The sequence below is a fragment of the Physeter macrocephalus genome, chromosome 9 (genome assembly GCF_002837175.3).
Source record: "Physeter macrocephalus isolate SW-GA chromosome 9, ASM283717v5, whole genome shotgun sequence".
Classification (NCBI taxonomy): domain Eukaryota; kingdom Metazoa; phylum Chordata; class Mammalia; order Artiodactyla; family Physeteridae; genus Physeter; species Physeter macrocephalus.
In genome coordinates, this window is record NC_041222.1 from 44,249,981 (window position 1) to 44,273,244 (window position 23,264).

Here is a 23,264-nt window from a genome sequence, read left to right on the forward strand (position 1 = left end):
CAAAAAAAAAAAAAAAAAAAAAAAAAAAAAAAGTGAAAATAATATTTCCTTCTCAATGCTTCCACGGAGTTAAAGAAATCTATGTAAGCATTCCAAAGCTTTAAGCACTGAAGTTTTAATTTGGCTAATGAAGGAACATAATGGCAGCTTCATTTCTCAGAAGGGTATTGCTTGAACAGTCATTAATATAACAGCACAGTATTCCCCTCTGTGGCCTTTCACAGCCATCATTTTATTTAATCTTAGCAACTTGCTACACAGGGCATGATGTTCCTGATTTGGCAAAATAAGACAAGGGGGACCTCATTAATACCTTATGTTCAGAATGCTTTATAATTTCCAAAGAATTCTAGTTTTGTTTTTTTTTTTTCATTTTGAACTTAGGAAACCACTGGTATTGGCAAGGAAAAGTATTTATTACCCTCATCTTACAAATGAGCAACTGAAACATAGAGAGGTCACGTGACTTGTCCAAAACTTCTCAGGAGCCTCAGAAATGATTTGGGGTCTTCTATGCTTTCAGAGTCCAGGCTGGTTTACACAGCTTCCTGTAATCTTTGCATTGTGCGGATTTGTCTTGGGTCATTTCCTAACTTGGGGGTTTGGGGGATTGGTTTCCTGCAGAAGCAACTGGGACTTAGGTCTAGGTAACTACTGGTGGGAAGCATGCTGGAATGGGAGGCTTCAAATTCAGACCTGGGTTCTGTTGTCCTAGCCCTGTACCCTGGACAGCACAGCCTCTTGGAGCCTGCATCTTTAACTGTAAAATGAAAAGCTGTGAAGAGTTGATAACACCAAGTTGGAAGGGTCTGGCATGGAATCTGACAAACGGTGGGCCCTCAATAATTGTGATTCCTTCTTCTCCTTTCCGTCCCGGGAAAAGTAATCCAAGAATCAGCGCAAGAAAGCCCCCTCTCCAAGTAGACGCTTAAAAGACTAGAAGGAGTAGGATTCAGAACCCCCCAGACAAGCAAATGACCCCTACAATCTCTCCCTCCTTCGCCGATGACCCTTCAGACTTCCAATCGATCACTGTTCGCCACTGACCGCCGACCCCACCTAGAAAAGAGGGCGGGAGGGCGCGAGGATTTCACGGGGCTGGTGCGCGGTGCTGCTCGGGTTCCGAGGCCGCGGGACTCCGGCGCCTCTGGGTCTCCGCCGTGTCTATCGAGTGCTGGTTGGCGCGCCCCCACGCGGCTTCTTGCCGCAGGGAGGATGCACCCACCACTGATTTCGGGGAAGCTGGATCCTTGGGCAGTGGCCCCGCCCAGGGGGTCCCTGGCATTTGGCAATGCAATCCGCTGGGGACCACTAGACATTGTGGGAGGATCAAAGCATTCTTGCGGGGTCCGAAGCACCCGGGGTTGCAGTTTTGTTAGCCTGGCCTCACCTCGCCAATAAATCCTCTGCAAAAGAAGGGGTAGGGGTGGAGGGCTGGGGGCGGGGGGCGGGGGGTTGGTGGCCAGGAGGTGAGGACAGGAGTTTCTTGCACCTGCACTCCCACCCCGTTAAATCAGTTTGAAGCAAGTGACATCTCCCCTTTGCCTGCCCCCTTCGAACTCCTCATCTTTCTTCCTTAGAACACCCTCCTGCTGGCTGGGGTCAGCGTTTTCAAAGAGAATATTTCCTCTTGGCTCTTAAAGTTTATGTAGCACTTTGTTATAAGTGGTGCGCCCTCAAGCTGGGCTTTCGTCTTTCCCTGTCCCCTCTCTCTCCTTCCCACACACCTCCATGGAGAAACCTTCACACAAGCCTTTTTCATTTTCTCACTCCACCCAAAAGTATTTTTAAAAATATGGGAAAGACCTTTAGATGTAATTTGGTTCAAGTCTTTCATTTTGCAGAGTAGCCAATTGAAGCCTAAAGGAGCGACCGTGAGTAAATTGGCCCAAGGTCAAGGGTTACTTTAGTTGGCAAAACAAGGGCTAGAAAAGAATCCCTGGAGAGTCTTCTACTTTTCTTCACTAATTATTTCATAGAGGGAGAGAATCTCAAAACTCAGGCAGGTCAAGTACTATGTATATAGAAGTGTCTGTTTTGGCCCATTGGCTTCAAGACCTGTGATCACACTTCAGTTGCTTGGATATATGGATGGTCGCTTGCTATCCATGTGAAAGCAAAGACAGAGCCAAGTACTGTTTGATCCTCTCTTCTTAGCCACTCCCTCCCTACTCCCAATCCATCATGATGGACATTGTGGAGCATCTGTGCTGTGCATATCACACTGCTGGAATCTTCTACTAGGTTGGGGTAAAGCTTGACCGTAGGGATGCTTCTGGTAGAAATTGGGAGGAATTCCTCCAGCTAGCAAGGACACATTTCAGGGAGACTTCTGGGCTAACAGCAAAGGAAATATTTGGCCCTCTCCAGAGCCCAAACTCAGACCCCAGAGGGAGCATATCAAACAGGACAGGGCTAGGGAGGCCTGTTTAAGTGGCCTGGTAACTTTTTTGCTTAAAATCCAGCCCTACGGACCTAATCTAGAAGTCACAAGATCATGGAACCTTGATGACATGTGAGAACCCTCTTTGTCACTTGAATGAATCTGGGTTGGATCTGGGCTCTGGGGAACTGCATCTTTTGTGAAACTACTCCATGTCCCCATCTTTCACTAGTTGACATTTTTGGGTTTCATTATCACATTTTAAACGAGGATTTTGATTAGATAGGATCAACAACAGAAGTATGGAGGAGCAGAAATATCACCAAGATGCCAAAATCAACACTGAAGTTTGTTTGTTTCTAATTCTTTTTCCTCCCTCCTCTTCTTCTTGTCCTTCTTAGACTTTCTCCATGCCCTTGAACTTATTATCTGAACCATGATAACCATCAAATGGTAGTTAGCATTTGTTATTGATGTTAATGTTTAAGAAAGAACTTGGAAACCACTGAAATTTACTGCTCACTTTCGTCAAGGAACCTGAGGCCCAGGAAGGTGAAGAGATTTGCCCAATGGCTCCTGCCATGGATGAGTTAAATTTTCACCAGTGCCTGTACCACAAACACCTTGCTTTCCTCCTCCTCTCTACTTGGTAGCTGGACTGTTGGGAAAATATGGAAAGTCATTTGAGTGTGGTTAAAATCTGCCTCCTAGAAACGTTAAGGCCCCATATGGGATGGGAGTAGGGGTGGACAGTTCTCAGGGTTAAGGGTTCATTGTCAGGTGATCGTGAGGCCTCCTAGGGGCTGCAGAGAGGCCCCAAGCAGGAGCTCTGTGTGCCTCCTGATGTGGCAACATGCAAGGACACCGCCCCTGCGATGGAACCCAGGCCCCAGCTACAACCCTGAGTCTCTACCTCCCCTGACGACCATTTGGACCGGGTACTGAGAAGTCAAGGAGGTCTGCGGTTGCTTCATCTCCTAGCTGCTACTTGACCCCCAAGTGAATTGAGCCACATTTCCCAGCACGGAGGATGGAAGCTGCCTGGGGGTTGGGGCGGGTTGGCTGGCAGATGCTTGAATGTTCTAGGATTGCTTCACACACCCGGCATCTGACTCCGCATCCCGCCGCAAAGGGCACATTTTTGTTTGAATGGTGTGAAGACATTGAGGTGGAGGGGGGGAGTTACTGTGGCCTCTTTGGTCCCACACAGTCACTATGGAGCTATGCGTCTCCCTGGCAAGTGCCATGAACTTCTGTAAACTCAATTTTCCTGTCCATTTGTAAAACGAGGAGGCGGGGACTAAGCACGTCCCTTTCTGTCATAAATACCGGTGATTTAAACCTTGCTTCCACGGAGGAGGGATGAGAGCCAGATCGCATTGTCCGTTTTTATTCAGCTTTTTTTTTTTTTTTGGACACACTGAGCAGGGAAAGGGAGAGTTCTGAAGCCTCTCAGAGAACGGTTATCTTCCGCAAGCTGCCTCATCCCCCCCCCCCCCCCCCCCCCCCTGGACACACTGAGCAGGGAAAGGGAGAGTTCTGAAGCCTCTCAGAGAACGGTTATCTTCCGCAAGCTGCCTCATCCCCCCACGCGCCCCCCGGGCCCCCCCCACCCCATTGCTTGTGACAGGTCGTATATTTGATTACGCAAAGCAGATTGGGAAATCGTATCTCCGCAATCGCATCTGGGATTATTTATTTAGCCCGCTCCACAGCCGGTCAAAGTTGTGAGACGATACAACATGTAACTTTCCGCGAGAGGCGGTGGATTCGAGGTTGTCTTCTGGAAAGAAAACAGAGCCGTAGCCAGCCCCAGCAAAGCACTCCTGCCGTGCCCAGGTGTTTCCAAAAACCGTTCACCTCCCCGGGCGCTCGCGGCAGGTTGATGTAGGGAGGCCACGCAGCCTGGCGGTGCGGCGCAGGCCTCACAGGGCCTCGGAGGCTGGGAAGTCGGGCGAGGTCCGAGGAAATCGGCCTCGAATTTCCCGGCCTCGGGCTCTCCGCAGGCCAGTTCCTTGAGTTACAATGATACAACTAATAAAAAAAAAAAAACAAACAAAACAACAACTCCCAAGTACTGAGTGTTCAGTATGGGCGGGTCACCGTGCCAGGGGGGTCTACACACATCACCTCCTGTAAGGTTAACTCCATTTTGCAGTTGTGGAGTGAGGTGCCGAGGGAGTTGAGGATGCTCCTCGCTCTCCCCCAGCCAAGGAGCAGCAGATCTGGTATCTTAACCCCCGTGAGCCTGCTCCGAAATCCAGAAGCTCAGCCTCCAAGCCGGATTGCCTGCGTGGAGCCTGGGGCTAGAAACCCCGCTGCATTCCCTCGGCCCGGCCCTCAGTGATCCGGTGGGAGGTGGCCGGGCCAGGTTGGGAAGCTAGACGCCCTGGAGTCAGACCCGAGCCGGCGTGGCCACGCAGAGGAAGGCGGCGGCCGGACCCACTGGGATTCGTAGCAAGGAAGTGATGGTTGAGCGGGGGCCAATTTGAAACACGCTTCCCCCCCCTCTTTTTTTTTTTTTGGAGAATAGAAAAGAACCGCCCCACACACATTTAGAAAGAGGAGAGAGGGAGACTCCCCGTCCCCCTTTTCCTGCTTTTTTCCTTCAGGTTCCCTTGCTTGACTCGGTGGGGGAGGCGGGCGCTTAGGACCGCGAGTGTCCGAGCTGCATGAGAAGGTGAAGGGTGCGGGGTGAGAGAGAATTGGGAGAAAGGGAGAGGGAGAAGAGGGGGTCCCTCAGCGACGGCCAGCTCTGAGAGACGCAACCCCCGAAGCCGCCCCCACCATGAGGGACTGGCTGAGTCAGTGGCGGCCCGCTGCTTTGTAATTTACAAGCGGGAAGCCCCAATTGCACTTCGTAATTTGGTGTCGGTTTACAAGCCCAAAGGACTTCTGTTTCCTCACCTAACAGGTCCTCAGTCACGGCCTGACCCCTTTTAAGAGAGAGGGACCTGGAGGAAGGCGCTGAATTCTTTGCGCCCTTGCCTTTCAGTCAAGCTTGGGAGGCATGCCGGGCCCGGCCCTTCTGGGGCTGCAGGGGCTGCCACAGCGGGCTAAGCAAACGTTTACTGAGCTCTTACGAGGTGAAGGGGCCCGGCCCTTCTGGGGCTGCATGGGCTACCACAGCCCTCCTGGGGCTGCATGGGCTGCCACAGCGGGCTAAGCAAACGTTTACTGAGCTCTTACGAGGTGAAGACTATCCTCATTATTACCGTCTTCACAACCACCACAGGCCAAAGAAGGGCATTCTTCCCATTTTGCAGATGAGGCAACTGAGGCCCAGGGAGTTAATCAACCAAATCAGGTAGTGGGTGGAACAACCAACAACCAGCCTGGAGCCCAGGCTCTCTGACTCCTATTGCCTCTGAATATTTAGTTTACTAATCAGTTTGTGCAGTCATAACCCCCCCCCACCCCCGGCCCAGATTATCCAGATAATTTCTTATTTAATATTAGAGTTCCCCAGGCTTCCTGAGACTCGTCCCAATAGAAAAACCTCTCTTTCCCCACCCCACTCCCACACCATTTCACCTCTCAGCAATTGGTGGGACTGTGATTTTCTGCATGCCCGCAAGTACTGCAGATGTGGTGCAAGGAGAATAGGACGAGATGGGGGGTATCTGGAGATGGGCAGGGAAGCCTGGAGGAAGCAGTGAGGCTGTAGGGTAGATTTTTGATGGGGGGGATGAGTCTGCAGTGGAGGGATTGGTCCTGGGCCCACCCACCTGGAGCCAGGGGGCCCCACCCCTCCAGTAAGTTCCTGGGCACTGCTTTCCCTAAGTCCAGCCAGACGCTGCGCAGGGGGAAGGCACAACTGGCTCTGACTTCTGAGGGCCTTGCTCTCGCCATAGGCTTCCAGGAGCTGCCCTCCCCTCAACTCCTATCCCCTGTCCTGTCTTCAGCCCGAACAGTTTACTGTACGCAAATCCCACTTGTTTTCTCCTTATGTGGCAGCTTTTACCACTCGAACTAGTTCAAGGGCTGGCCGTCTTGTTTATTTTCTGTTTAGGAAACAGCCGCTTTCCCCTCCCATTCCCTCCTGGTTCCCCTTCCCCTCAATCTAGCTACCCCAAATTTGCTCAGCTACTTTTTTGTGCCCCTCCCCCCCTTCCATCTCCCCTAGGATAACCACTAGTTTAGCAAACCTACTTTCTTGATTTTGTTTCTTAATATTCAGAATAACTAGTGAAGGGCTAACGATTTCCTGTCCTCCGCCCCTCCGTGCCCCTCCCCCCGCCGTAAAAACAATAAATAAAATAAAAACCCAGCCTGCCAACTGCTTTCACACGCAGCGGCAGTGGAGGGGGTTTGTAGTTTTCTTGTGCGTCGCGGGGTAGAAGCATTGAGATGCCTGTTTGCAAAGGTAAAAAAGCTAAAGGGGGAGACGCAGAAGGGGAGGTCATGACGCCAGGAACCAAAATCAGAAAAAGGTGCAGGGGAATAAAATAAAAAACACGAACCCATTGTGAGTTTTTCTGGCGTGGAGCGAAGGGTTTGTCAAAGTTTGAGACTTCAGAGCAGAGGCCGACCTAGGACCTGGGTGCTCACCAGTCCATTGCCCTCCCATTTCGTGACCCAGGGCTCCTCTTTCAATTTCAGTTTCATCGTTGGAAAACGGGGGGAAAATAACACACTTCTGCTGCGCTCAAGAATTCGAATGCTCTAACATAGGTGAACAAATGCACATTGATGAATATAAGAAACTACGCAAAAGGTAAAACTCACTGGTGTTATTAGGTGGTGCCAAATGGGAGGCACGAACAAGTCTGCTTGACTCCTTGTCCTGTGTCTGAGGGCACACAGCTCTCAAGCCACCCTCCCAGACGCCCAGAGCCACTGAGCATCCGACAGGAGTATACAGAACTGTTTCTCCACTTCCTTCGCTGGGCATCGAAAGCGGTTCTGGGGAGAAGAACCGCACAAAGGGAAATCCCAGTGCCTGGTAACTAGGGAAGAACTTTCCACATCGCCAAAGGATTTGGAATACCTGTGCGTTCGGGACATCGCGTTAGTTTCACAGTAGTAATTCCTAAGCTTCCTCTTTCCCGCCGCTCCGAGCCTGGTTAATTTCTAACTTTCAGTAATTTCCTTCGTTTAACAAATATATAGGGGGTCTACTATGTGCTCAGTGTACTGGCACTCAATTTTCTAATCTGTCTCCTAAACCGATCTTAAGAGGCACTGATTATTTAAAGGTGTAAGTAGAAAAGCGTCTAAGTAACTTTAAATTTAGTTCAAGAAATAAAATGCAGAGTTGAATTAGAAGACTAATTCCCTCTTTCAGGATATTGGAAACGTAACTGTTATTAAACATTTATGTAAGAGATTAATGAAGAAGCCCCTTTTCCCCCTTATAAATACATTCATGAATACTAAAAAGTTCTTTAAAAAAGACTTCGTTTAAAAAAATGCTTAGAGTGAATATATTGTACTTAAATCTCTTAATGGTATATATTTCCGTTCTCCCCCAAGTCAACTCATAGTAATTCATATAGAAAAATATAAGAGACGTAGGTGACTTGGTGACCTGCCTGTCTCACTGGCGTGGTGAAAGTTAACGAGGAACCACTTTGCACCTTGAGGATGAGTGGCGATAGCCACAAAAGTATCTACAGTTCGTAAGTTCTCTAAGCCGGTGCTGTGGTGCAAGGTAACCATTGATTTATTCTCGCAGGAGGAAAGTAGGATGCCGCCGTGCACTTCTCTTATTTCCGCATCTAGCTTTGTGTTAATGACTGAGTCCCAGATACACCGGTGATGCTGATGACGTAGCTTTTCCGATCTCTGCCTTGTCGTCTGTTACTTTCTCTTGAGGACAATACGATTCGTAAGAGTGTGTCTCTGCATTTTTTTAGCCCGCGAGATAAATGGCGACTCCCGCCGGCGCCGTCACACTTCGGTTTTAACCTCGGGACAGACTTCCCGGCTGCACCGAAGGCCGCGCGGGAGGATTCTGGCGGAGCGCGACGGGAGGGGCCCGGCAGACGCGAGGAGGCGGGGAGCGCCGGGCCAAAGCGCCTCAGCCAATCAGCGTGCACACCGCCTGACAACCGGCCAATCAGCGGGCGCAGAGCTCGGGGGCCCGAGCGCATAATACTAGGAAAGGGAGCGGAGGCTGGCGACTGCTGTGAGGGGCGCTGCGTCGCACGATACTGCGTACGCCCGCCTGCCCTGGGAGCTTGCGACCTGAACCTGGTCAAGGCGGCCCAACCTTCCCGCCCAGCTAGGGACAGAGGACGCCAAAAGCAGCCTCAGCGAGGTGAAGCGCCCGGGGCTGCAGAGGACAGATCAGAACTTTGCAGAGTCCGGGATGTGCGGGGCGAGGTCGCTAAGGATTTGACTCACCTTCTCCATGCCCCTTCTCCTCCACTCCTCATCCACTGGGCTCCGGGCCTCCAGCTGTCAACCCCCGATTTCGTGACAGGGTGTGGCAACCCCGATTTCTGTTTGCAAGCACAGCCAGCAGCCCAAGAGCAAGGTCCCAAGGCTGGATATCTTTTGCCTCGGCTGCTTAGCCGGGGCCTCAGAGTCTTGGTGAGTGCTGTGATGCAGCTGGGGTGTTAGGGAGGGCGAAGGGCGTGAATCACCTTTCCTATTTTACTTGTGTGTCTTGCTTTAAAGTGCAAACCGTGACCGATGTACAAAAGAGCCCACGCGGCTTAGCTCTGCAGGGCTCAAACACTGTCCATGCTGGACGGGGGCGTTTGCAGCTCCGTGCCCAGTGTCCCTATGGGGCTCTATTGGCAGCAGAACAATTTTGGTTTTTAGTTGATTAAAACTGCGGTGTGCTGGGGTGGGGGGATTGGGGGAGGATGAGAGAACCTCTCCAAGCCCAAGAGGGGCTCCTTGTAGTGGTGCAGGAGAATGAGAGGCGTGTGGGAGTTGTAGGGTGGTACCTCGCAGGGTCCGAAGGGCCCTTGTGATCAGAAGGAAAACAGTTCTTCCATTGACATTTTTATATTCAGCATGGCCATACTAGTTGGGTACGGGTAAGCCTGATAAGTGGCCAAGGCCGGCCTAGTTGGACACAATACTTCTGTGTGTGGTCACTGCGTTTACCGAGGGCCTTGTCCCCAAAGCGTGTGTAAAGCCAGAGAGGGCTGTGGTTAAAGGTCCGGCCTAAAGATACAAGAAATGCACGTGTGGTCTGGATATGAAAGACATGTAGAGAACTGGGCTCCTCGAGGGGTCGGAGGCGGGCAGACCGGGAGCTCTGGCCCAAGGCCTGGGAACGGTGCCTGACGGCGGCGGTCGGTGGGTCTCTGGTTCTTTTCCTGTCTCTCCAGAGCGCAGGGGACTCAGCGTAGGCCGGGGCGAAGCGTGCTGCGCCATGGCGGTCCGGCAGCCGGTTCCCGCAGTGGACTGGGAGATCGACGTGGAGAGCCTGGGGCTGGAGGAGGACGGCCGCGAGGCGCCGCCGCCCGGGCCCAGCCCGCCGCCGGCCGACAGGGACGGCGAGGATGACGACGACGCGGAGGACGAGGACGACGACGACGCGGAGGACGAGGGCGATGGCGAGGAGGCGGGCGCGTCCCCGGGGGTGCCGGGCCGGCCGGGGCAGCAGGATACCCTGGCGCAGAGGCCGCCTCCGGCGCCGCAGGCCTCGCCGGCGCCGGCCGGGCCCCCGGAGCGCGGCGCGAACGCGGGCAGCGGCGGCGGCGCGGAGCCGCGCAAGCTCAGTCGCACGCCCAAGTGCGCGCGCTGCCGCAACCACGGTGTGGTGTCCTGCCTCAAGGGCCACAAGCGCTTCTGCCGCTGGCGTGACTGCCAGTGCGCCAACTGTCTGCTGGTGGTAGAGCGGCAGCGCGTCATGGCCGCCCAGGTGGCGCTCCGGAGGCAGCAGGCCACCGAGGTGCGTACCTGCCGGCCCGGTTCTCCCCTGCCGGGCTGTCTGGGGACGCCGTGGGGGTCGGGAGTCGGAGGGGCGCGCCCCGCACACACCCGGGCCCGGGGACTCGAGGCTCCTGGCACGTCCTCAGGAGGATGGTGAAGACACCTCTGCCAACGCTGGCCTGCAGGGTCGGGAGGGAGGAAGCCGTGGCCATCGTTGGGGAACTTGGCAGAGAAGATTTTGTATTAAGAAGCAGGCAGAGAGGCCTTGAAAGTGGTTAGTCCCGTTCGGTACATTATGGGAAAGGTATTTTATTTCTATTTTTAATATTTTAACGTTTACTCTGGTGGTGTTGGGGGGAAGAGGACAGAAGTTGATGCAATGCACTACGTCCATCGCCGTATTACCCGTGCTGATCGCGAAAAAGAACCACGCAGCACGTAGTGCTCACGGCGCTTCCGCAGTCACGGGCCATTTAGGAGAGAGAGAACGTGTCCTGCCCATTTTACAGAGGAGACCAAAAGTGACGTGGGAATTTAGAAGAAACTTCTGGCCTCGAGAACTACCTAGGAACCAGTTGACGGTTCTCTGTCGCCTCCCACCGCGGGTCTACGGCTGTGAGGAGAGCCTGAATCTTCTTTAAGGGAGAGGCTCTTCTTGAACCTGGCACTGAATGTTTCCTTGTGTCCCTGCACAAGCGCGCTCACAGGAGGGAGGCTGCGCTGGCCTGCTCGCACTCAGGGCGCGGGAGGAGTTTTGATTTTACTTTTTGTCGAGAAGGTGCTGGGGAGTGGATCACCGTGCCCGCCGCAGGCAGTGAGTGACCCTCATGGGAAGCCTCCCAAGGGCCCCGGAGAGCGCAGCGCGCTGGACGCCTGAGGTGCCCCGACCCTGGGCTGGGGCGCGGCCCCCTCCCGTGTCCCCGCGTGTGTTGCACAGAGGGCTCTGCGTTCCCTCGCGCTCCCTGCGACCTGCTGGGCGGGACGCGGTTGTAGAAGGGCCCAGAATTCCACCGACCAGGCGGTGACAGAGGGTGCGCCCGTCTCCTGCGGACTCTGAAGGTTTTGTTCGCCTTCAGTCGTCCCAGTCCCCCAGTGAAGCAATCCGGAGTTTTGGCCGGGCCCGAAAACTTCTGAGTTTTCTCCGTCAGCCCCGTGTTCCTGGTCCCATCCGCCCTACTGCGGGGGGAAACCGGCCCCACATCTCTGGCCATTTTCAGGTCCCTGGTGTCTTCGGCCCGAGTCTGGGCTCCGAGGATGCAGCGGCCCGCCGCAGCTCTCTCAGGGCCAGGCTCCTAGCATCTCATCCACTGTGGATTTCACTTCCTCCCAGGCTGGGCCCCCACTTCTCGCTGCAGGCTGAGTCTGGGCGGACTCTAGCACCGCGGCCCCAGGGAAAGCCGGGGCCCTGCTTACCAGTTGGAGGCTTCGGACAGAGCTTTTAGCTCATTGTCCTAGAATTAACCGGTGCTGATATTAATTCCTTTAGAATTATTTTCACATGGGATGGGAAAATAAATACGTTTAGAATGAGGAGAGTTGCTATGTCTCTCCCTTGTCTCCCACGTTTTTTTCAGGGCATTATTGATTATGTTTCTTGTGTTTACAGGACAAGAAGGGGCTTTCCGGGAAACAGAATAATTTCGAGCGCAAAGCCATGTATCAGAGGCAAGTCAGGGCACCCAGTTTGCTGGCCAAAAGCATTTTAGAAGGTAAAGAAAGCAACGCAAAATTATTCTTTAGCCTTTTAAACCATGTTCTGAGTGATTCTCATTATTCAGGCACATGGCATTTCCATTTACATGTGAAGGAGTATTCTGAGGGGGAAATGCTTTTTTATTGGAAACTTTTGGAAGGAAATCAGGATGTGAGAAAATGAATCTCACATACCTCCTGTCACTGATAATTTTTTCTGCTTAGTAGTTAATGGGTTAACATGGAGTGCATATGAAATTTGCCCTAGTGTGAGGGAGGTGCAGATACACTGCCAAATGATCCCAGAGCAGATGTCCTGAAAGGAAATAAATTTTAAAAAAAGAAATCTTTAGTTGTATTTGGAGCTAAATAGAGTGAGTGAAGAGAAGAGTTTAACAGCTACCCACACCAATAAAGGCCTTTAGTCTGGGCGATCCAGCCTTTAATCCCACTCTTTTTAATTGTATTCTTTTCCTCTCTGGATTATCTACTTAAATTGCAGTTATTTCACACTTCATTTTACCATTTTGACAGTCGAGATCATAGAATCTGGAAAAGGTTTTGAATACACAAAAGAAATGGAGGTTGAATTTGAATAGAGTGAAGTCTTCATGTGTTCACTTTCTCTAAAGCCTGGGACTACATTAATTTTTCTTAAAATATTACTGATTTTTTAAAAGCATCTCTGTTTGGGTATGGAATTTATTTATTGACATAATAAATAACATATTGACTCTCTTTCACCGTTTAAAGAAAAGGAAAGTTTATGTTTGCTCTAATCACTGCCATTTTATGAGTCAGGTTGAAAAGCAGATTTTTTGTTTGTTTTGAAGTAGACATTTGTATTCTGTTTTTTCTTATGTGGCTTCTGAATTGAGTTGTTTCTGGACAGGTTTTAAAGTTTGTTCATGTCTTACCCTGTGCTGTATACTTCTGACCTTAGAATGGCTTCTCATGCATTCAAAATGAGTTTGGTTACAAACTGGGTAAACAGATTTATAACCATAGGGACCACACTGATAAATTGAAATTGTGCCAAAGCAACTTGAGAAGTGAGAGGACTAAGTGGAATAGAACATTCAAGTAAATAACTTCCTGGCAAAAACTTAACCATAGACGTGTACACATTAATTTTCAAATTTTATTTTATTTGCAAATGAGTATGATGGGTTTATCACTATGTAAACACAAACATCACAGTGGATCCTTCAAACAGATTGGATAGTGGTGAGTGGTTGGGGATGATGAAATAATCAAAGTATTTTATGTTGCCAGGAATTCTATTTATGTTATACTAATCTTTGTTTTTGACTTTGTCCCTATTTATAAAATGTATAATGACTTAATCTAGGTTCTAGTGATTGCTTGTTCAACCATTTTGATATCTGGCCAACGTAATTGGTACTGGTGAAAAATGTTTTAGACCAGTTATTTTCAGTATAGCAGGGGATCCCCCCGCACTTTGTTTGTTTGTACCGATAGTCAGAGGTAGGGATAGGGGCCTGGTTAAATTGTTCACTGCAGAGTCTGTTTAACTAGTTAACAGCTCTTTTCAATTTTCTGTGCTTTTCTGTTTCCTTAAGTCTTTCCTCTTTTTCTCTTCACTAATCTGCTTTAACTTTCTCTTTTTTCCTAGTTCTCCTTGGATTATTCTACAACTGTAACAGTGTGTACATAATGATCCAACTTTAGAAAATAAAAGTGACATCAGCTCTAGGTATAGATATCTTTTTTTAATAATTGAAAAAGATGACACGGATAGTAATAAAGCATTGATTGAAGCGAAATGAGCAGCCTTGTCTCTTAATGTATAGGAGCTTGGGGAGAATATTAAAATTTCAGCCAGTAAAGTATGCCTGTCAAAGTAAACAAACCTATCACAACAAAAACAACAACAATAAAAAGTTACAGTATGGATATCCTTCCCTGCGAAGGGATCTATTTTAAATTGAACCCATACTTTTGCTTTCTGTATAAAAATACTAGTGATGTGGAACTGTAAATAACTGTTCTGCTGATTTGCAGTGTTTCTATTACCTTCTGGATTCCCAGATTTTTCCTCATCAGATGTTAATGTCTTTCATGTGCAATGCTTGCTTATTTTAGGCTACCGCCCCATTCCATCAGAGACTTATGTGGGAGGGAGTTTACCTCTACCTCCCCCAGTAAGTGACCGGATGAGGAAAAGGCGGGCCTTTGCTGATAAAGAGTTGGAGAACATTATGCTGGAGAGAGAATATAAAGAGAGGGAGATGTTGGAAGCTTCCCAAGCTGCTGCCTTATTCCTGCCCAATCGCATGGTACATGGTTCTGAGTACAACTCCTACAAAAGTGTGTACAGTCCCACGCCAGTGGAACCGCCAAGCAAAGACTTCTGCAATTTTTTGCCCACCTGCCTTGATCTCACCATGCAGTATTCAGGGTCTGGGAATATGGAACTAATTTCTTCCAATGTCAGCGTGGCCACGACTTACAGGCAGTATCCCCTGTCCTCGAGATTTTTAGTTTGGCCCAAGTGTGGCCCCATTAGTGACACCCTCCTCTACCAGCAATGCCTGCTGAATGCTACCACGTCAGTTCAGGCCCTGAAGCCTGGGGCCAGCTGGGACTTGAAGGGAGTACGACTCCACGATGGACTCGGAGCAGATCATGATATAATGCCACCGAAACTGGAAGGCTCTCTGGTGCTGCCTCACACTCCTGAGGGCCAGATCTCCAGAAGTGACCTTCAGGGTCACCAGGCCATCCCCGAGAGGTCTGCGTTCTCCCCACCCCGACGGAATTTTTTGCCCGTTGTTGACACGGACTCCCTGGCAGCTCAAGGGCACGTCTTAACCAAGATCAGCAAAGAAAGCACCAGGCACCCTCTGCCACTTAAACATAATCCATTCCACTCATTATTCCAGCAAACTCTTAATGACAAATCAGGTCCCGAGTTGAAAACATCATCTGTCAAAGAGGCCTTTGAAGAGGCCCCTAAGAAACCCAGAGAGTGTTTAGTCAAGGAGAACCAGAAGTACACATTTACAATAGATAGATGTGCAAAAGACCTTTTCGTAGCCAAACAAGTTGGAACAAGACTCTCAGTGAATGAACCGCTGTCATTTTCTGTTGAGTCTATTCTTAAGAGGCCTTCGTCTGCCATCACTCATGTCTCTCAGTGAAAGGCTGCTTAAATGGGAAGCGGGATTTTCTGCGGTCTCAGAGGATTCTTACCAGTCACTAATTTTTTTTTTTAAAGAAAAAAAGTTGAGATGCTTGTATAAAAAAATTTCTAATGTAAATGATGATGATTAAAAAAAAATTCTATATATTCTTATGCATGTACTTTCCCCTTACCACATAAATATATTTAAACTTAAAGATGGATATCGCTGATGTGCAAGTTGTGAAGTTTCAGGCTTTACATAGCATTTCAAAAAGCAATAAAATTGACACTGTCTTCTAAAAGACCCAGAATTTTCTGAAGTAAATAGTTTCTCTGTCTAGGTGAAAAAGCTAGTGTCCATGAAATGTGTTCTTTATTTTTCTACGGTTCTGTGTATTTTCAAGTGCTCTTAATGGCTGCTGGGGGCCATAGGAGAACCTTATAATGTCTTAGTTGTGCATTTTGGAGGGCATGTAAATGTAGGTATTCAAGACTGAGGCAAAAATAGCTGTAAGGAGAACATAGGGAAGATTTTTATGTTTATAGAATCTTCATTTCATGTGGTTGGACAAAGTTGAATTGAAGAGCAATCAAGTTGAATATCTCATTTATACGACATGGATTCTTGGCATGGGTCCCAGTTTCCTTCCCTGATGGGGATGTGTACGTGGGGCCTCAGGCTTCCTTTCTAGGTTGAACATTCATTCTGTGATTTTCAGGTTGCTGGGGGCCACAGAGCAGGTTCCCCAGCACATGGTTGAACCCCCCCTCAGCTCTGTGTTACTTTGCTCTTCCCTGGGGTCTGGTGACAGCAGGCAGTTTAGCAGCAGGCCGAGTCACGACTCTCAGCTGGTCTGGGAGTCTCAGCTTTATGTGTCCCACATTTTCACCAGTGTCAAAGGTTATCAGTGTAACTTCTGAGATAAAAACATTTACTCTTCAAACTGCTTCAGCAGACAGTTGCCGAAGCCTGCAGATGTTTATCACAGCATAAGGGTGGCTTCTTTTTTAAGTTCATTATTACCCCCTCGGTTTGCTCAACAAAATGTTAACTGTTGTTCTATATGATTGATAAAACGAGAGTAAGACATTTATGAAGGTATGAAATTCCTCCCTGAAGATCTCACCTGTGGACGTCAAATCAAGTTCTGAGATGTTATGGTCATTTCAACACAGGAAATCAAGAGCCAAATATCCCACCCACCTCTAATTTTGCCATGGAGTGAGGTTTTACTTCCAGCGCTGCTCTCATTTGGGTAACAACACGAGGTGGGCGTGTGGGGTGTGCCAAGACATTCGGCGGTTTTTAAAGAGTTTCTTTCTTCCTCTGGAAAACATTAACGATTATTTTAAAATGACTTTTTTTTGCTACTGATGAGCTCACGTAAGCCTCAAGGGGTTCCTCTGAATTGTTGCTTAAAATTAGCATCAATTGCAAAAACATCAAGCCAAACCTTAGATTGATTTTCAGTTTGTACTTGTAAGGTAATACTTGGTTTTGTTGAGTCAGATTTACTTATTTTTACTATTGCAAAAGCCGGAGTGAATGGAAGTTTGCCAGAGAAAAAGAAAATGAAAGTGGGCAGAGATCCCAATAACTGTTGAAGATTCTTATTAAGTGGAAAAATGTTTTCCAGCCATGTGAAGCCCTGGTGTCAGAGACTGCAGTTGCCCCTCTGTCCCCAACCCCCAGTCATCTTTGTTTTATCTATACAGTTATTAATTTTTATCTTATTAGGAATTTATTTTTTGTGCTAAGTGTAAAGTTAGCATTGAAACTAATTGCTGCAAAGGTATCAGGGGAGAGCACATGAGAATAAACCTACATTAAAAAATCCCATTGAGAAGGCCTTCTCAATCCAAACATGGATTTTTCTTTTTCTTACTCAATTTTAGTATTTGGAATACGTATATTAGGCAAATGTCTTACCCTTTTGCGTTCAATGGATGTTTGGGGATATCTTTTCTGTCCTCTCTGTATATCATTTTAATCTTATTAAGTGAATCCAGTTGGCTGTGGGTATTAAGTAGTTTTTCTCACATTACCAGTGACCAAAATTTTATTGTTCTTGAACATTTATGTGGGTCAGCACTTTCCTTGGCGAATGTGTTATACCATGCATTAGTTCTTCTGTAATGATGAGTTCTTCTTGGAATTTCAAACCTACGAAATCTACCATCAGCCACTCAGGGAGAGCTTTGTGCTTGGCACTTTGCTTCTTTGAATCATTTCACTTCCATAAAAGCTACTATTTGGCTATATACAGTCTTCAGAGAACACTGTCATCTACATATTGAATTACAATTGTGGTTTAAGCATTTTTTTATGTTCAAGACAATAAATGGATTTGGCTTTAATCATTTTTAAGAACTTAAGGAATAGTAAAACATGGACCCTTCCCTCAATTTGACTCACAGTACAATAATGCAACTTTAATAACCTATTTTCCTTCCATCTCAACTGATCAAGCAGTTCTGAATAGTTTGCAACAGTGCTTCTCAAGCTTTGAGAATGGACAATGAACCACCTGGGAATCTTGATAAATGCACATTCTGATTCTGTAGGTATGGGATGGGCCTGAGCTTCTGCATTTCTAACAAACTCCTCCTAGGGCATGCTGATGCTGCTGGTCTTCAGACCACACTTTGAGTAGCAAATGTTTACAACATTTCTGTTATTTTAATACACATTTAATACACTCTTTTGTGGATTTTGGGTTTTAATGCAATAGAGTTATAATTTAATATATATGAATAATTTTAAAAAAACATTTCCCTCCAAAACCATAGAAAGTACAACACCAAGAGTGAACCATAGTGTAAACTCTGGACTTTGGGTGATTATGATGTGAGGGTGAAGATTCATCAGTTATAACAAATGGACCAATCTAGTGGGAAGGTCCACTAAAGGGTATGCATGTGTCAGGTAGGGGGACATGGGAAATCTCTGTACTGTCCCCTCGATTTTGCTGTGAACCTAAAACTATTCTAAAAAAATAAAGTCAGTTTAAAAAGTTCGCTTTCTTTCTAAACCTTTAGTGGCAGGAGTAGAAGACCTAGGCAAAGTCATGAAGTAAACAAGTTGCTTCTGATCTCTTTTTTTTTAAGCCTAGAAGTTCTTTCAATTTGGTATTTTTAGTTGTGATAAAATACACAGAGCATAAAATTCACGATCTTAAGTGTACAGTGGTATTTAAGTATTTTCCCATTATGTACAGCTGTAACCACCATCCCTCTCCAGAAGTCTTTTCATCTTGCAAAACTGAAGCTCTGTTACCCATTAAACAATAACTCCTTGCTCCTCCCAGCCTTGGCAACCACCATTGTACTGTCTGTTTCTATGAATTTGACTACTCTAGGTACCTCATATAAGTGGAATCATACTGTATTTGTCCCTTTGTGACTGGCTTATTTCACTTAGAATATTGTCTGTAAGGTTCATTTCATGTTGTAGTATACGTCAGAATTTCCTTCTTCTCTAAGACAGTAATATTCCATTGTATGCATATGCCACATCTTGTTTATCCATTCATCTGTTGATGGACACTTGGGTTGCTTCTACCTTTTGGCTGTTGTGAATAATGCTGCCGTGAGCATGTGCGTATAACTATCTCTTTACCCTGTCCTCACTTCCTGATTTCACCTTCTTCCCATCTTCAGGAACTCAGTTTTCTCAAGTGTACGCCTATCCCACATTGCCCCTCCCCCAGCATGTGAACCATCTCCATTCTTCACCAACACTACTCTGCCCAGAGAGGCTCCAATGTCAGTCGTGCACCTTTTAATGTGAGTTTAAGTGAGTGTGTTATCACATCATCTTTATTTAAAAGCTTAATTCTAATTGTGGAATCAAAGACTTGCTTTAACTTGTATTAAGAAATTTTCTGGAATGTCTTCTGGGAAGTCTCAGCAGTGCTAAAGAGCAAAGAAATGGCTGAAGGTCAAGATGAAGTAAGAAGGAAAGTTCACGATTCCCTGGAGAATAGTAAAGACATCACTTAATATTGAGGCTGGGTTTTCAATTGGGACTAGAATTCTTACTGGCCCTCCTGATTTTATTTATTTTTGGATTAACTTTCTTTTTTCCTATTCTAGGTCCGTAAGCTTAGGCTTATTTCCTTCTGGGGTCCAATTTGTAAGGCTGTTAGTTCTTGAGATGGCTGGATTCTACAGTTTATAAACTTTGGTTTGTGTCACTTATATTTATTTTAATGATTGTACCAAGCTTTTATCATACTCTACCACCCTTAGTTATGTTGTTTTTTTAGCTTGCTATAGCTAAACATGTTTAGAGCAGTTTTCTTTCACTTTCTTTCTCTCTGTTTTTTGTTTGAATCAGAGCTTTTAAAGTGAAACTTGTAGATTCAGGAGTTCCCTGCAGGCAAGCAGAATAGGCTTAGCCTTAGTTCCCCCAGTTTGCTGTCAAACTCAGGCTTGATGACAGTAACCATGAAATCAACAAAGGACCATCATTCTCCAACCCATACACTAAAACAATGAAGGACCCAGTGTGATCCACAAGCCAGAAAGCACCTAAACATTTGCTATTGAATGATGACTTTGCTTGAACCATGGGCAAAATCTCAGTGAAAAACAAACACAAAATACCCATCACTGTCTTCTGAGATAATGCATCTGCAGACTTAGGGCAGGCAGAGAACGATAGAGCTATGTGGTTCTGTGATTGTTTATGGAATTAAGTTCAGTTTAATGAACATCTGTTGAGAACTTTCTGTGTGCTAGATACATGCTGGTAAGTGAACCTACGTTATTTAGGTTCTTTTAAGTAGAAAAAAAGAACCCAGAGGACTACTCAAGTTATTTACAAAAGAAGATTTTATTTTAAGGTGAGATAAGGAAATAAGGAAGATGGAAATCTCGACACTTAGCAGGTCTCCCAAAGACTGGAATATGGTCTGGGCACTAGAAGGTTGTTCACCCCAGGTCTAGCAACCTTACTTCCTGTTGTTCCCTTGGCAACTAAATGCATGACCTAGGAAAAGTACCAGAAACTGCTAGTTGTCTCTGCAATAGCTATTCTCCTCTTCTTTAGTAGCAGAACCCTGGATTTATTTGGACTGGCGACATACCCAGCTAAAAGGCTGCATTTCCAGCCTGGTTTGCATCTAGATGTGGCCATCATGAGGAGGATGGACTTCAGGACATCTCTCTAACAGGGACTGAAACAACAAGGATGAGCACATTTGGATTTTTTCTCTTTTGCCTTCTTTCTTCCTGGAATTTGGAAGCATCCTGTAGCATTTTATGACCTTGAGGTTGGCAGCCATGTTCAAAGGAGGTTGGAGCAGAGAAATCAAAAAAGTCCTAGATGCCAGTTCACTTTGAGGATCTGCTATAGCAGCCCTGGATTGCTTTCCTCTGTTCGTTCATCTTTTATGGGAGATAATGACTATTTATGCACATGAGCCGTTGTCACTGGCTCTTGGTTACAAACAGCTAAATGTAATTCCTCCTGATAAAGGGGGGCTCCTCTGTTCTGATGAAGCATCTTCTGGTTGTGTCTGCTTTTCCTCTAGTTCCCACTCTTTTTTCTCTGTTTTCCTTCCCACGGGGGCTTCTCTTTACTATTATCTCTATGTGCATCTTTTGGCTTCTTTCTCTACCATCTATTGTTCCGTCCTACTGTAAGTCCTTCCTTCAAATCTAAGAGTGGGATCTGATGAGTTCAGTTAATTCTTGTTGTCTTCTTTCAGCCAAGCCTTATGGGTAAGGTACCTGTACTTGGTCTCTGTGAGGAGTCATGTGGTATAAGCCATGGTGATCTTCCTTAGGAAACCCCTCACTGCACGTCTGGATGTAGTGGGCTTTGACACTTTGCATGCATTATTTCATTTAATCCACACAAAGTTTAACTTGTGAAGTAGGTATAATTGTTATCCTCCTTTTACATATAAGAACACAGTCTTAGAGAAGTGAAGCAACTTGCCCAGGATCATACCTTAGGGACATGACTGTGTAGGGAAGAACCCCAGGTCATTGGAATTTCAGAGACTGTACTCCTAACCACTGTCTTACACGACCTCACAGAAATGAAAAATGGTTCCTTTTCACTTCCACATCTTGGTGTAGGAGGAAGGATAGAGAGGTGGAAGACCTGAGTTCTGATTCAGTGCTTCCTCTTTCTGTCCTCTTGCTTCTCCAGGTCTCAGATTTTTTTCCATCTGTAGAACAAGAGTTGATAAAATGGGCCTGAAAGACTTGGCTGTTGAAAGGCAGAGTGTGAATCCTGGCTGAACCACATGCTTGTCACGTGGCAGGAAGACTCAACAGAACCACTGAGCTCTGGTGGCTCTGGCCGATCTATTAAGCCTGAGCTCTATCTGTAGCATTAATCCTCTGGAAAGAGACTCTTTAAAATCCACTTTATGTGGAATAAAGCTAAATTTTCCAGGGGGACATCTGAGGCATGAACCAGAGGATGTGTTTAAGCTTACCCTGATGCCGAAAAGCCTCCAACAGGAAACAGACATGGCTCATAGTCACTAAGTCAGCTCTAGTCTACCTTTTATATGGCATTTCCCTTCCTTTCCCCACTCACTTAAATGACCAATATTCTTAATATGAACCTGTTCCCTTATATTACTTCCAGGAGGCAGCATGACAAACTGGAATGCATACAGACTTGGAGTCAGGTTAAAGCTGGGTTTAAAATTTAGGTCTTCCTTGGCAAGTCATCTCACTTCCCTGAGCTTCCTCTTTTTTTTTTTTTTTTTTTCTGCTGTACGCAGGCCTCTCACTGTTGTGGCCTCTCCCGTTGCGGAGCACAGGCTCCAGACACCCAGGCTCAGCGGCCATGGCTCACGGGCCCGGCCGCTCCGCGGCATGTGGGATCCTCCCGGACCGGGGCACGAACCCATGTCCCCTGCATCGGCAGGCGGACTCTCAACCACTGCGCCACCAGGGAAGCCCATGAGCTTCCTTTTTTTTTTTTCTGTGCAATGGAGACAATAAAAGCACAGAGAATTGTTAAGAGGATTAAGTAGTATAATGTATATAAAGGGTCTGATCCATAATCATGTTGCTCTCCCCACCTTTGACCCATGATATTCCCTAGAAGGTATTTCCCTTCACCAAGAGCCTGTAACTTCAAACAGCCTACAAGGAGAATTGCATGGTTTTAAAGACTAATTATTAACATGGAAAAATTTAGCCTCAAGATTCTACAGAACTGCAGACTGTCATTTACTTTTATAACATTATAGTAAACATAAAATTATAAAAGCAAACACATGCAGGTGGAAATACACTATAATAAAAACTAGCCATTTTTGTACCCACTTGTAATATGGACCTCTTTTCTAGATTTTAAATTATTAAAAAAATAGGTGAAGAGTGCACATGGTACAAGACTGTGAAGGATATACAAGTGCAAAGTAAGCTCCTAAATCCCCTCTGCGGAGTCAACTACTATTGCTAATTCATTACATATTTTTCCAGAGATAGTCTATGAATGCGATGCCTGAATGGGAGATTACACGTGCATAGCTCTTCACCTTGCCTTTTCACTTAGTACTGTATCTTGGGACACATTCCATGCCAATTCATATTGAGCTGCCGTAATGTTGACTTAATGTGGACTCTATGTCTTGGATTAGGTTCTTAGAGATGCCCTAGTACAGTCAGCTCTCTGTATCCGTGGATTTTGCATTCACAGATTCAACCAGTGATCTGCCGTTTGGTTGAATTCAGAACCCGTGGATACGAGGGCCAACTGTACGCATTGTACTGCACCATTTTATATAAAGGACTTGAGCTCCACGGATTTTGGTGTCTGCCGGGGTTCCTGGAACCAATCTCTCCATCCTGCCCCTTGGATACAGAGTGAGGACTGTATAAGATTTCACTGTGCAGATGAGGACACTGTGGCTTACAAGAGTGTAAATTGTTCAAGGTTGCAGATCCCTTGATTTTCATTCCAGTGAGGTTTCCTTGTCACCAGGCTGTGTATGAGTGTAGGCGTATGCACACACGTGTGTGAGCATATTGGCCAGTGAGTTAGCTAGTATCTACTACTTATGGTGTGCTAACTTTCATTTAAAAGTCATAATAAGAGTTACAGATACAAAACGGAGAGTGAGGCTTGAGTAGTTAAAGAATCTGCCCAAGGTTTCTGGTTCTCTCAGGCTCTAAAATCCATACCCTTAGGCACTGTTCCTGACTTTCTCTCTCCCTCTTGGAAGTGAC

General features: G+C 46.8%; 1 protein-coding gene across 3 annotated transcripts; it reads left to right on the forward strand.

The window, feature by feature from the left end:
- Window positions 1-8,511: 8,511 nt before the first annotated feature.
- On the forward strand, window positions 8,512-15,720 carry DMRT2 (doublesex and mab-3 related transcription factor 2). Of its 3 annotated transcripts, none has more exons than XM_055087156.1 (4): window positions 8,512-8,920; window positions 9,673-10,238; window positions 11,826-11,928; window positions 13,548-14,011. In XM_055087156.1, exons 2-4 carry the CDS (start codon window positions 9,717-9,719, stop codon window positions 13,601-13,603), a joined length of 681 nt encoding a protein of 226 aa, XP_054943131.1. In that variant the 5' UTR covers window positions 8,512-8,920; window positions 9,673-9,716; the 3' UTR covers window positions 13,604-14,011. The 3 variants fall into 3 exon arrangements, with proteins under 3 accessions (XP_054943131.1, XP_023982611.1, XP_054943130.1); XM_024126843.3 differs by lacking the exon at window positions 13,548-14,011 and adding an exon at window positions 14,018-15,705 and having other exon boundaries at window positions 8,831-8,920; XM_055087155.1 differs by lacking the exons at window positions 8,512-8,920; window positions 9,673-10,238; window positions 13,548-14,011 and adding exons at window positions 10,246-10,523; window positions 14,018-15,720.
- The last annotated feature ends 7,544 nt before the right edge of the window (window positions 15,721-23,264 follow it).

Bases quoted from the DNA above. Each gene is read 5' to 3' on its own strand.
- DMRT2 (XM_024126843.3), top strand. From the start codon at position 9,717: ATGGCGGTCCGGCAGCCGGTTCCCGCAGTGGACTGGGAGATCGACGTG. The intron at 10,239-11,825 runs GTGCGTACCTGC...TTGTGTTTACAG, and splicing joins GGAGGCAGCAGGCCACCGAG to GACAAGAAGGGGCTTTCCGG. The intron at 11,929-14,017 runs GTAAAGAAAGCA...TGCTTATTTTAG, and splicing joins GGCCAAAAGCATTTTAGAAG to GCTACCGCCCCATTCCATCA.